The sequence below is a fragment of the Neofelis nebulosa genome, chromosome 2, assembly GCF_028018385.1.
Source record: "Neofelis nebulosa isolate mNeoNeb1 chromosome 2, mNeoNeb1.pri, whole genome shotgun sequence".
Lineage (NCBI taxonomy): Eukaryota > Metazoa > Chordata > Mammalia > Carnivora > Felidae > Neofelis > Neofelis nebulosa.
Window position 1 is genome coordinate 1,116,984 of NC_080783.1, and position 13,503 is coordinate 1,130,486.

Genomic DNA, 13,503 nt, shown 5'->3' on the forward strand with positions numbered 1-13,503 from the left:
TGGCTGTTGGCCCTTGGCCATCCAAGATCAAACTTGCCCCCACCATGCACCCCTGCCTTTACTCCAGCTAGGGATGGGGGCCACCCCTGAGAAAGGCCCAGAGGGAGGGTGGGGACAAGTGGCCTCCTCCGCTTTGGTGTTCGAGGGCCTGGGCGGGGCTGGCGGGGGTGGCCTGCTGCTGGTCCTCAGAACCCCAGGCTGCAGGGCAGGATCTGGGGCCTCTGAGGGCAGAGCCAGGAGTGGCTGGAGTGCAAAGGAAGCCCCTTCCGCCCCATCAGCAGCCCCCTGCCCGAGCACAGGCCAGGGTGGCCAGGTGCACGCGGAAGACGAGCTGGGACGAACAGGCCGGGGGGGCTGTTTGCAGAGTGGAGGTTTAATGGGACGATCACGGTGACCCGGCTGCAGGGCCCCCAGGCCTCTCCCGCACGGTGGGAAAGAGCACCAGCACCAGTACCACCTGCCCTCTTCCCTGTGGGGTGTTACAGCCGCGAGACAGACTGTCCTGGGGCCCGGGACCCCGTGTTCCCTGAGGGGCTAAGGCTTTCTGGGGACCCCTTCCCAGGGAGGTCCACCCTCTCCTCAGTGTCCCCTGGCCTTGCACTAAGGGCATGTCTGTGTCCTTGTCCTCTGCCAGGGGCCGGCTGAGGCTGCCGACCCCAGCAGCGGGTTGCGGGACTCCGTGGGCAGGAGGCCCGCCGTGAGGACGGCGCGGCCCGGACTTCCCGGCGGACGTAAGGCACAGTGTGGCAGTCGCCGTGGGACTGCGGGGCTGTCACCCCGGGGGCAGTGCCCGGCGGTCAGTGTTGAGACAGGCATGGCGTGTGCTGGCCTCTCCGGGCCTGCAGTGCAAGAGAGCTGGGGGACCAGGTCCACGGGCCTCGCCGGCCCTGAGGAGGTCCCCGGCAGAGCCCGCAGGAGGGAGCTCACGGCCAGAGGCGAGGCACAGTCACGGCGGGCCCGGGGCTACAGAAGGCACAATCGTGGTGTCTGGGAGGTCAGGGCTAGGCAGACACGTTGACGTCCCTGAGAGAAATGGCGGCGCCGGGGGCCTCGTCCCCGAGCAGCAAGGCCGGTGCTTCTGGGTCCACCTCCGAGTCTGCTCCGGCACCGCCTTGTTCCGCGCTGGGCTCGGCGCCAGGGCCCAGGCCCTGGGACAGGATCTGCTGGATGGTCCTGCGCAGGTTGGGGTGAAGCCGGCCCTGGGTCTGGTAGAACACCTCCAGGGCGAAGGACTTGAGGGCGCCGGTGCAGAGGTCCTCGTACAGTGGGATGGTGTACATGCGGGACATCTGGGGAGGTCGGCACACTGTGGCCCCGGCGCTTCCCTGGCCCAGCCTGCCGGCCCAGCCACCCCGGCCCGCGGTCACACTGCCGGAGGCTTCTCAGCCCCCACCGCTGCGGGCCTTCCGCAGAGGCCTCGTCTCCAGGGAGCTTGGGTTCAGGGGCAGTGAAGGGGGACAGGTGTGCGGGGCGGGGAGGCTGGAGCCCGGGACCCTCCGATACCCCTGGGGCCACAGTCCGGGGGCTGGACTGCCCACAGGCGCAGGACCCGGTATGCCTAGACCTCCAGACTCTACTCCCGGCTTTGACCTCTGGGGGACACGGCCTCCCCTCCCATCTGGTGTGTGTCCCCAGTGCCAACCCAGACGCCGCATGTCTCCCACCTCCTCCCGGACACCGTCCATCCTCCCGGATGCCCGGCCTGCTGGGTGAAGCCGTGGGGGCGGGGCCTGGTGCGGGAGGCCATACCTGGCTCTCGAGGAACCTCCGGACCCGGTGGAGGTCGGGGTAGTAGTCGTTGCGGACGACGATCTGCAGCCAGCGGATACGGATCTCGGCGTTCATGGAGTCCAGCAGGGACGAGTAGCACTTGGACAGGCACATCACCACCTCTGCCGGGCCACACGCAGGTCAGGGCCGGGCAGGCACACTCCGCCCCAGCCACCCTGGCGGCCGCAGGACCTACCCTGGGGCAGCGGGGACCCATCCAGGAGCCGGTCCAGGAAGAGCGCTGTCTGGAAGGTCCTCCACTTGGAGATGTCGATGGCACTGGCAGAGGCGGCCGCCTGGTCCAGGGGCTCCGCGGTCCACAGCTGGAAGAGGGCCTCCACGGGCCGGGTGAGGCTGGAGCCCTGGGACAGGTCCGGCTCGGCCAGCGGGGGGCCCGTGGCGTTGAGCCAGCGCTCGAACTCCAGCCCTGCCGGAGAGATGCCGTCCTGGGGTCCCCACCCGAAGCCAGCTTGCCCCGGCGACCCCGGACTCTCAGAGCGTCCCCGGGTGTGACTGTCCCAGGGCCTGGGAGCCCCAGGGCAGGGGCAGTTAGGGGAGGCCAGGGTCCGCTCTGGCGCCTGCCACCTGGAGCTGCAGGAAGGGCTTCCGGAAGCAGCGCAGGGAGGCCTGAAGACTGAAGCTGGTGGCTGAGGGCCCCTACCCCTCCACGCTTCTCATGGGTACAAAGCAGCAAGGCACTTTAAACCCAACCTCAGGGCCTGGGGTGGGGGTGGGGGGTGCACTGAAGGGCCTCAGGGAGGGGCGGGGGAACAGAGGGTGGGGCGGCGACCTGCTTTGAAGCCTGGGGCAGCTTTGAAGCACGTGGGGCACGTGCTGCTGTTCCCCACCCCCAAAGGCCCTTGGTGCTTTTATTAATCCTTCCGAAACCAAGCTATGCTGCCCACGCCTCCCAGCCACGCTTCATTGCTCTCTAGCAAATCTTGGCTCTCCCTAGACGTCCGACACCTCCAGTCTCTCCTTTGGCCCCAAGCCCTCGGAGCCCCAGAGACACCTCTGTGGGTAATGCACAGGTGGGCCAGCTGGCCTCAGGCAGCTCTGAGGCAAACCTCCCTCTGCCCAGCCAATCATGCCCCAGGCCTTTTGCACACAGTGCCTACTTTTCAGCCTGCTTGACCTAAGGGCTACCTCCTCAGGGAAGCCTCCTGGGCCCCACGAGGCTGGGAAACACACTGTCCTCTCTGCACCCACGGGGTCCCAACCTGAGGACCGCGCCATCCAGCCAGGGTTGGCTGACGGGGGGTGGACGAACCCAAGGGGGGGGCCCTTTCTCCAGGCAGGAGCGGCATCTTGTGCAGCAGAGCCTCCCCGCCCCCGCCCCGCTCACACCTGCTGTGCCCCTGGTGGGCTGAAGGCTAGCCAGACGCGGACATGTGGCCGGCGGTGGCCTCACCTGCCCGGCAGTCCACACTTTGCTCCTTCAGCTCTGGGAAGAAGCTCAGGAAGGAGTCCAGCAGGTCCTGGGCTACCACGCTGGTGAACTTGTACTTCTCCACGTAGGCCTGCGCAAGTGGGGCAGGGCTCAGGAAGGCTGCGGGCTGGGCGCACCAGCCTCCACCAACGCAGGGGTGGGCGCAGAGGCACCCGTGTGGCCATGTGGGCCTTGCCGAGTGGCCGAGACCGGGAGGGGCCGGAGGGAGGAGGCGATGCCCCGCACCGCCGCCGTCAGGCCCCCCCTTGACTCCACGCCGCCCTCCAGGACAGAAAGCAGCCCCGGGAGCTGGGGAGGGGCTCAGGGTGGGTGGAGGGCAGGGCCTGTCCCGGGGAGAGGGCTGCTCACTCGGAGAAAGTCGTCAAAGCGCTGGGGGTCTCCACACAGCTGGGACAGGTAGTACACGAAGCAGTAGCCCTTTTCGTACGTAAACAGGTTCATCAGGTGGCTGGGATTCACTCCTGCAAGGGGAACAGCCCTGGCTCTGGGCGGTGTCCCGGCCCTCCTACGTCTGGTGGGAAAGGGGGCCGGGGTGGTCGGGCGCTGCGGAGCAGGAAGGGCTCACAGCTCCTGTCCCTCACGTCCCCAGAGCCCTGGGCGCACACCGATGGGGCCTGCCCTGCCCGCGGGGCCGTGGAGGAAACCGAGGGCCCGCACATCATGGTGGCCAGTGCTCAGAGCCCGTGAGAGGCGGCGGCAGGCTGAGGGAGCCTAGGGGAGGCCTTCCTAGGGCTGGGGGCACCCAGCCTGGCCTTTGCAGGGATCCAGCCAGAGACGCCACAGCCAGAGGAAGCAAGGGGTGGTGAGGCCCTTCGGGGCGATGTCTGCAGGGCCCAGGGCAGAGCCTGGCGGGAGTACCTGGTGAGAGCGGGTACCTGGCGGGAGTGGGTACCTGGAGGGAGCGGGTACTTGGTGGGAGTGGGTGCTTGGTGGGAGTACCTGGAAGGAGCGGGTACCTGCCCGAAGTGGGTACTTGGCGGGAGCAGGTACCTGGTGGGAGTACCTGGTGGGATAGGTACCTGGCGGGAGCGGGTCTCTGGCGGGAGCGGGTACCTGGCGGGAGCGGGTACCTGGCGGGAGCGGGTACTTGGTGGGAGTGGGTGCTTGGTGGGAGTACCTGGAAGGAGCGGGTACCTGCCCGAAGTGGGTACTTGGCGGGAGCAGGTACCTGGTGGGAGTACCTGGTGGGATAGGTACCTGGCGGGAGCGGGTCTCTGGCAGGAGCGGGTACCTGGTGGGAGCGGGTACCTGGCGGGAGCGGGTCTCTGGCGGGAGCGGGTACCTGGCGGGAGCGGGTACCTGGCGGGAGCAGGGCCTGGCAGCAGTGGGTACCTGGCTCCAGCTTGACCTGCAGCTTGCTGACCGGGCTGTCCTCTCCGAGGAGCTTCATCTGCCTGTGCAGGGCATCCAGGCGGAAGGCCGTCTCCAGACAGGTGAAGGCAGCCCCTGGATGGGGACAGGAGGCAGTGGAGGTGGGAGGGGGCAGGGCCAGCCTGAGCACCTGGGCAGGTTCGAGGCGGCTCCCCGCCCTGAGCCTCGTGGGGCTAACCCAAGACCAGCCCGCCGGACACGCACGCGGCAGGGGACCGCGCACCCCAGGGGCCGGGCTGGGCTCTCAGCCCCTTGCACAGTATCCAGGACGGCCCTGACCCGGCCTGCATGAGGCCACCGTGTGGGGCTCCTACCGTCCCCCCACCCTTCCCGCAGCCAGCCGGCGGCAGTACCGTAGGTCTCAGTGGTGATGCGGCGCTGGGCGTAGGTGGCCAGGCCCTCACTCAACCACATCTCTTCCCACGTGGCGTTGGTGACGGCGTTGCCGAACCAGCTGTGGGCCACCTCGTGGATGACGTCGATGACCAGGAACTCGTCACTCTCCAGGATGGAGGAGATGATGAAGGTGAGGCAGGGGTTCTCCATGGCCACGATGGGGAAGGAGGGCGGCAGGAAGACAATGTCGTACCTGCCCCGGGCGGGAGGGTGGGCGAGCGACCGTGAGAGGGCCGGGGGGCCTTCCTCCCCCGGACATCAGACGGGGGACCCTCCCCGTAGGCCCTCATTTACCCCTCGGGAAGGCAGGACTTGCCCTCCGACCCGCCCGCCATGTAGCCCACCGGGCTCCCGGGCGCCCCGGGCCATACCTGCCCCACATGTACGGCCCATACAGCCGCTCGGCTGCGCTCAGCCACTGCTCCACTGCGCCCGACAGCTTGCTGGTAGCCGTGGGCAGGAGGCACGGCTCAGCCCACACGCGGCTCCTGATACAGGGCGGAGAGGGCGTGGGCAGAGGCCGAGCGGCCCCCACCCCACTCGCCCGCAGGCCTTCCCTCTCCTTCTGGGCTCAAATACCACCCACGCCTCCGAGAGCAGTCAGCCTGCTGCCCGCCACCCCACCTCACGGGAGGGCCGCCATGCAGGCCCTTCCCGCGGCAGCGGCCGAGCCACACACCAAGGGGGTGGCTCGGTCCCCCTTGTCGCTGGGTCGAGATAACCCACCCAGGCTCGAGGGTGTGTCGGGCTCTGGTGTGGCCCCAGCAGGAGGACGCTAAGGAGGGGGAGAGCCCCGGCTTCTGGCCCGGGGCCGGGGGAGGGTGGGGTAGGAGGAGCCTGGCAGTACGAAGCCGTGGGAACCACGGTGTGGGGGTCCTCGGCAGGGCAGCCACGGACACGGGCCTCGTGTCCAGCCCACGGTGGGATTTCCCCCCAGCCTGGGCCCCAGGCAGCAGCAGCTGCTGCAGGAAGCGGTGGCCCTACCTAGGCCCGATGTCTGCCGGCTGGAGGTCCCCGGCCACCAGGGCCACGAGGTAGGCGGGCACAGGGTGCTCCATGTGAAAGCGGTAGACGCCCTCCTCCTCCACGTACGTGCTCTGCGTGGCACTCATCAGCACCTGCACCCCCGACGGGGCCTGTGTGCGAGGGGGCCCCGCCCGTCAGGGCACCCCATGTCCTTGATGGGGAACCCCGCATCCCCCCGCGGGGCGCCCCACGTCCGTGATGGGAAATCCCACGCCCCCTGTCAGGGTAACCCATGTCTTCAATGGCGGGCCCACAAGGTGGGTCAGGGCATCCTGTGTCCGGGGTGGGGAGCCCCACCCCCCTGACGGGCACCTCTCCTCCCAGAGAGCCTCCACGCTACGCTGGGCACCCCGGTCAGGCTGCCCCCCCGACCGCCGCCCTGCGCTGGGGCTCCCTCTCGGAGGGTGGCGAGGAGGTGGGCCAGGCTGGTGGACGCTGACCTTGACGACGGCCGAGTAGGTGCACTTGACGGCGGGCGTGTCGAAGCAGGGGAAGAAGGAGCGGTTGCACACCGAGTGGCCCTGGGTGAAGACGAAGGGCTTGGCGTTGCCATAGGTCAGCTCGGGGTCCAGCCACCAGATCTGCAGGCGGGCAGCGGGCAGGGCATCAGCGCCACCCTCCCTGTCACAGTGGGCCGCGGCCCCTCTCCCCGGCGAGGCGCGAGGGTCCCTGTCCCGCGGAAAGCATCACGTGGACAGGTGGCCGGGACACCTCTGCCAACCACGCCTTATTTCCGGGAAGCTGGGCAGGTTTCCTGGGGAGAGCAGGGCCTCGGGGAAGTGGCCCTTGACCGGTGGTCCCACTCAGGCTTCTCGGCCCTGGGCCTCTGGGGACGGCGACCAGAGAGGACGACAGTGAGGGCCTGGGGGGTGGGGGGAGATGGTCCCATTGGGCTCCTCCAGAGCCAACAGCCACTCCTGGTCACTGTCGCTTGCCTGCGCCTCCGGCAGGCAGGGCAGCTGACCCAGAGTGCGGCCTCTACTACGTCACCAGAGCCAGTAGGAGGCCGTGCGTCTAGGAGCCAGCCCAGGGAATTGAGCCTCCTGGCCCCTGCTCCTCCTCCCAGCTTCCAGAGGGAAACTGACGCCCAGTCTGAAGCACGCCCAGATTCTCACAAGCCAGCAGCGGGCAAAGGGAGCCAAGAAGGTGCAAATGGGGGGAAACCAGAGCTTCCCGATGAGCCACACACTGGGAGGGAACTCCTGAGCCCAGGGCCACCCCTGGGAATGCGGTTATCCTCGCCGGGAGGGACCCCGTGGGGGGATGGGCTCCGAGCCAGGAGAGGACGGGCGGGACAGGAGTGGCCCCAGGAGGGCCGCTGGTGCACGTGCGCGGCCCCTGAATCTGTTCTTCACACGCTCCCCTCTGTCAGCACACGATCCCTGAAGCAAACTGGGTTGTTCCTCGTCTGCTTCAGCGCCCAAGCGCACAAGGGTCCTCCCAGGGCGGTTATGAAAGGACCCCAACCCCCCACAGCCTCTGCAAGTGATGGCTTGGTGGAATCCACAGCTGCGGGCCACCGCGGCTGCTGGCCGGCCATTGACAGTGTTTCATGCTGAAATCACAGAAGCGGTGGACACCAGATCCAGGGGGGGCCTCCCTTCCCCGCAGACCACAGACCCCAGACCCAAGTGGATCCCTAGACCCAGCAGGGCTGCCTACCCGGCCCCGGCCAGACGCTGGCCAGTGTTCACAGGTGTCTTTAAAACTTCCCTCTGGCCGCTCTGTCTCTGTCCCCTCACTATGGGAAGCCTGTGGTGGCATCTTCTTTTTCTGCTGACCCTCGACGTGCACAAGGCCTGTTTGTGGAGCCTGTTCAACGCTGCAGATTCCCAGGCCCCACCCCAGAGCTTTCTGGGGCCAGGACCCGGGAATCTGCATTAAGGAGACTCTGCAGTGGATGGTGTGACCGGTGGTCCTTGGCCCACGCTGGGGACGGGCTCCCAAGGTCCCCCAGACCCCCTTCAACCTTACTTTCCCCTCTCACACCTACTCCACCACCACAGCCTCCCCTTCCACTGACTCCTGCCTCTCCTGTGGTCCTCCTCAGGCTCCGCCCAGCTCAGCCCCCCACCCCCACCCCCACCCCCATTTCCCACTCCTCACGTCCACTTGTGGGCCCAGCCAGAGAGGGCGCACCCCGCACTGGTCTCCCCTTAGCCTAGCAGAGACCAATGGGGTCCACAGTCCTCCCTGGGAGTGGGGGGCTGCGGCAGACCCCCAGGCAGGCGGGACCCTGCCCCGGAGGTGAGCCACCAGGTCCAAGGGGCAGAGGGACAGTTGCAGATGGGCTGGTGATGCCTCTAGACATCACAGTGCAGGAAGAAAGCTGTCCTTGACAGGGTGGGTGGGATTCAGGAATGGGACACAAGAGACATCCCAGAGTCTGCAGCACCCTAAACTGACTCTGGAGGTGGGGGGACCCATGGGCAGGGCCTCCCAGGAAGCGACAGCCTCACCTGGCACAGGGATGGGTTTAGGGATTTAGGCCTGAGTCCTAGAACAAGCCAGGAAGAGAAGGGGACTCTGTGCACGGTCCCCGAGCCCTGTGGCCTTCACGCAGGACAGTGGGTGCCTGAGGTCAGACGCCAAACCCTGTGTGCTCTGCAAGTGATCCAGCTCACGTGCCAGGCCCCTGTCACCCCACCCACAGCTGCGCAGTCTGTGTGGGGACCATGGCGCCCCTCCCTGCTCCAAGCACCCGTAGAAAGCCCAGGGAAACGGCCACTCTTGCTGGCAGCCTGCTGAGGGTCCGGGCCCCACCATTCTGCTACTCATGGCCTTGAGTGGACCAGACACGAGGGTTCCAAGCTCGCAGAACAAGTTCAGGGAGAAGCACACCTTCGTTCTGAGCGTGTCTGCCACCTGTCAGAACCCCAGCCTAGCTGAGCAGGCAGCGGGGGGCCAGCACACTGGTGGGGGCTCAGGGGAGGAGGTGGGGGCGGGGCCTGCTCAGGGCTCCCAGGAATCGGGCAGGAAGCCCGCAGGTGTGCGTCTGGTCCGGGCTCTTCCCATCCTGACGTCACCTTGGTGGCTCCTGGCCTGATGCCGCTACGCCACCTGTCCCTTTGCAAGCTGCGGGCAGTGACAGACGGAACCTCTCAGGGCCTCCCAGAGCCGCGTGCGTGTGGTGTACATGGGGGAGCGGGGTGTCACGCGTGTGTTGTCCACACGGGGACCCAGGGAACCAACCGCGTGCCACGGGAACGAAAGACCTGCTCCTTCCTGGAAGCCTCACCACGGGGCAGGGGTGCCGCAGACACAGCGCCCCACCTGCGCCACCCAGGCTTCTCGGCAGAGCCTTCAGGCCGGTGGGCGTCCCGGGCCCAGAGCCCGGCAGAGCCTCCCTAAGTGCCTGTGGGGCCACCCGGCTGCAGCATCCGCCAATCCTCGCGCAGGGGGGCCCAGGGCACCAGAGCCAACCCGGCCCTCTCTGTCTCCGCTCTGGCAGGCCTGTCCCTCATGCCACCTCCAGAGAACACATCAGGTGCCCCCAAGTCCTCTGAAGACACAGGTCCCACGGAGGCCCTTCCACGTCCGACACCACCCACTGGCCTGCCCCGGTGCCAAGCTCCGGCAGATGTATGGCTTGGCTTGTACCCACCAGAGGCGGCCCTCGTCCCCAAGCAGGGACCATCTCTGCACAACTGAAGGGAGAGGCCTCCCTTGGTGGCATGCAGTCCCCTGCCCCCGCCGGGCCGGCACCAGGACTCTCGCTCAGCCCAAGTCTCCTAAGACTCGGAATCACTGAGGGCACCTGAACGGGGCCCCAGGGCCAGGGGGAGCAGTGCTAGGCCAGAGGCCACGGACCCCTGCAGGTGCCCTCTCTGCAGGTGCCCCAGGCGCAGAGCCCGGGTTAACACCCTCTAACCTGGCAGCGCGGGGAGAGGCCGCCCAGAGACGGCCCTGAGACCAGCCCACAGCCCCGGCGGACTCACGGCGGGGGCGTCGGTCGAGGTGTAGCGCAGGATGACCTGGAACGGCTGGTGCGCCTGCAGCTCGGGCGGCAGCGTGACGGTGAGCGAGGAGCCGTAGTCGGTGAACGGGTCCACCCTGAAGGCCAGCGGGCAGCAGTCGGGCTCGGCGCCGGGCGCCTCGGGGAAGGCGGGCAGCGGGGGCGGCGGCGCGGGCCCGGGCCCGGCTGCGGCGAAGGCGAAGGCGCAGGGCGGCTCGGCGGCGGCGGCGGCGGCGGGGGCGCGGCGGAAGGCGGCCGAGTGCAGGCGCAGGGCCGGGTGCGCGTCGAGCACGAGCGCGCGGGGCGCGGGCCGCAGCGCGCACAGCTCGAGCACCAGGCAGCCGGCCAGCTCGCGCGCCTCGGGCCGCAGCTCCAGGCCCAGCTGCAGGTGGCGGAGGCGGAAGAGCTGCGCGCTGGAGGCCGAGGCCACGTCCAGGGCGGGCGGCGGCTCCGGCGGCGGGCGGGCGGGCGCGGCCTCGGCGCCGGGCGCCTTGCAGCAGCAGCACTGCGCCGCCATAGCCGCCCGCGCTAGGTGAAATCCATGGGCGGCGGCCGCGGCGGGCCGCCGGGAGCGGGCGAGGGGCGCCGGGCGGCGGCGGCGGCGGTGGCGGCGGGGCGCGGGCACAACAGGAAGTCGCGCCGGGAGCCGCCCGGCCCGGCCCCGTGCCGTGCACCGCCCCGCTCGGGCTCCGCTCGGCCGCCGCCGGGGGCGCTGTGCGCGGGGCCGGGCCCGGGGAGCCGGGGACGCCGTGCGCACGAGACCGGGGCGGGGCGGGCGAGGGAGCTGGGCGCCGAGGGGGACCGGAGGTCCGGGGCGCTCCTCCGGAGGCTCTGGGAGCCGGGGACGCCGGGTGCAGGTCCGGGGCGCAACGTGTGAGGGGTTGGGACGCCGTGCGCGAGGCGGGGCTGGGAGCCGGGAGAGCTGTATGCGGGGGGCCCGGGGACACTGTGCGCGGGGATGGGTACTAGGTGCGGGGCGGGCCAGCAGGCCGGGGAGGGGGGTGTCGTGCACTGGGGGACCGGGGCGCACAGGGGCCTGGGTGCACCGGGTGGCCAAGCGGCATCCCAAGCCCTGTGCGCTTCTCTCCCGGCTTCTCAGGGCTGCTGTGAGACAGGTTCCTAGGGATAGTGGCTGCTTAGTGCGGTCTCTGCTTGTGCAAAGCCTGGAAGTGTATACGCCCCTCCCCCCGCGCCCCCTCCATCGTGAGGCCAGTAGTCTGTGTTGCGGAGCCTGGGGGCCTTAGGACTGTGCTGTCATATAAGGTAGTAGTAGCCGCATGTGGCTGTTTAGATTTAGCCAAAATGTTAAGTTTATTCCTCCGTGGCACTAGCCATAGCTCAAGGTCTCCAACCAGTGTGTGTAGGGTAGTGTGTGGCTAATGGCGACCGTACTGGATGGAGTAGATGTTCGTTCTGTTGGACAGTGCTGCCTAGAGGGCCGGCAGGGGCCCGGAGACGAGATTGTTGTTTAGGAGGTGGTGTTGGGGCGGTAACAGGGATCTGGTCTGCCCCCGTGCCACCTTGCAGGGTCCTGTCCCGCGGCCTGGATCCAGAGGAGAGGGCTGCAGACCATTGAAGAGGTGCGGATGCCCAGTGAGCAAACATCAGGTGGATCTTGAAGCCTTGGAATGTGAGGGGCCACCCTCTGAATGTAAGAATTCAGATCTTTGGGGAGAAGGGGCTTTTTGGCCCTGGAGGGCATCCAGGAACTTCACACACCTCTTTCCTCTGCTCAGTTGTGGTGTGGGACAGAAGTTGCTCCTGACCAAGGCATCATCCCCGAGTAATATTTAACCCTTCTGGACTCTGTCCCCTTCTGTAACCCATGTGATGGTGCCCACCGTCCTCCCTGGGGGTGGGGAAGGATGGTTGCCTGGGAAGGAGGCCCATGTTCGCTGATGTGGAGCATGTGCACTGAGACGTTGCTTTAATTTTCCCATGGGTGCTCGGGTCCCCATGTGTCCTCTTAGCAGGGGTAACACAACCTCCCTGTTGGGGCACCTGGCTCAAACTCACCAGGAGCCCCGGGGCTCACACAGCCACCTGAAGGAGGAGGTCAGTCCTATGTCTGAGACTCGAGAGAGGAGAGCGGGGGTCTGATTGGTCCTCACCAAGTTCAGGTGGCCCAGTTCCCGCCCAGGTGGCAGTGGCCCCGAAGGGCCAAGGGCGGAGGGTTTCAGATGGCACTCCCAGTTTTATGAGCTTCTCAGAGCCCCTTCCCCCAGGCCAGGTGGTCGGGGCTGGAAGGACATCATCAGGACTGCACATGGGTGCCCACACTAGCCTGCCCCAGCCCCCCCTCAGGCGGGTCGACCAACCATCTGTGCCCTCAGAAGCCATCAGGGGCTTCTTGCCCTCCTGGTCCCCTGGACTTGGGGGAGCAGGGGTTACATCTCATCCCTTCCCTGCTGGAGGGTCCTGGGCATCTCCCCAAGGTGAGTTCTGCACACAGGGTGGAGGGAGGAGAGGTTACCACCTCTCCTCCCAGAGTGGGGGCACCTGCTACCCCCTATTTATGTCAGGAACCAACACAAGCCAGTTTTAGAGCAGACACATGTGTTATGCAGTAGTATTCCCCTCCTGACTGTGAGGCCCACAGATGGGGATGCTGTCGCTGTCCCCACCCTTCACCCTGTCTCTGCCCTTCAGGGGACAGAGCCGTCAGCACGGCCCCACGGCCCTTCCCTGTAGCCCATCTGGCTGTCCTCTCTCTCTCCTTGCCCTGCCTCCAGGGAGAGGAAGGTAGAAGTTGGGGCCATCAGAGGCTGGGGCTTCTCCCACAGGAACTTTCGTACTTTAGTTTTCTGGTGATCAAGTCCTGGCTGGCCTGGGTGGGCTGAAGCAGTTGACGCTCTGCCTGTGCCCCAGCCTTCCAAGCCTAATGCTCACGGATGGGCACCACCGTTCAAGTGTGGCATGCTAGGGAGGGGAGCAGGTCCCCGGCCTCTCCTGCCAGGCGGATGTGCAGGCAGGCGGAGGTCCTCGGGAGAGCTGACCTCTGCCAAGAGCCGCGGTGAGATGGTTCTCAAACAGAGCTGGTGGGATAAAACACTGACGGGACCCACAGGTCTTTCAATCTGGCCCGGCTCTTGCACCTTTGGTACCTGGAGCCAGGGCAGCCCGCCAGGGGGGTGTCCCATGAGAGGTACATGGGCGTGGGGGGGGGGGTCCCATCACAAGCGCCATGGACATGGTGGCTAAGAAGCTGGGCGCAGGTCCTGGCGAACTGCTCAGCTCGCCTGCCAAGTGGGGACGTGGCAACAGCTTCCTCACGGCAAGGGGTTGACGGAAAGGCGACACGAGGTGCGAGGCGCTTGGAGGGAGTCACGGCAGCAGGCAAGCCCTTTGTAAAGGTGGTAGAAACCGGCTTGGCTGCAGGGAGCTGCAGAGCCACGTGGAGAGGGGCTGGGCGCCAGCTACCAGCTGTGGTGCATGTGCTGAGCCGCGGCCAACGCAGGGGGGTGAGAGCTCAGGTGCAGGTGTAAGCGGGGTGGGGAGGGAGCCCCTTTCACAACCATCTCCATGCCTCCTGGCG

The 13,503-nt window shown here is 67.4% G+C and overlaps 2 protein-coding genes across 2 annotated transcripts in view; one reads left to right on the forward strand and one right to left on the reverse strand.

Moving 5' to 3' along the window:
* Nucleotides 1–353: 353 nt before the first annotated feature.
* RNPEPL1 (arginyl aminopeptidase like 1) lies at nucleotides 354–10,599 on the reverse strand. The gene is made up of 11 exons (XM_058699101.1): nucleotides 9,952–10,599; nucleotides 6,454–6,594; nucleotides 5,972–6,123; nucleotides 5,359–5,475; nucleotides 4,945–5,180; nucleotides 4,553–4,666; nucleotides 3,569–3,681; nucleotides 3,182–3,290; nucleotides 1,967–2,197; nucleotides 1,750–1,892; nucleotides 354–1,289 (listed from the first exon to the last, which is right to left on the reverse strand). The coding sequence occupies exons 1-11, from the start codon at nucleotides 10,483–10,485 to the stop codon at nucleotides 1,002–1,004; spliced, it is 2,178 nt and encodes a 725-aa protein (XP_058555084.1). The 5' UTR covers nucleotides 10,486–10,599; the 3' UTR covers nucleotides 354–1,001.
* Nucleotides 10,600–10,718: 119 nt separating this feature from the next.
* The window catches only part of ANKMY1 (ankyrin repeat and MYND domain containing 1), a 54,367-nt gene continuing 51,582 nt past the window's right edge, over nucleotides 10,719–13,503 (forward strand). The window contains exons 1-2 of the mRNA XM_058699051.1: nucleotides 10,719–10,825; nucleotides 11,496–11,619. The gene's annotated coding sequence lies outside the window, so the exon portion shown is untranslated. The remainder of the gene's footprint in view (nucleotides 10,826–11,495; nucleotides 11,620–13,503) is intronic.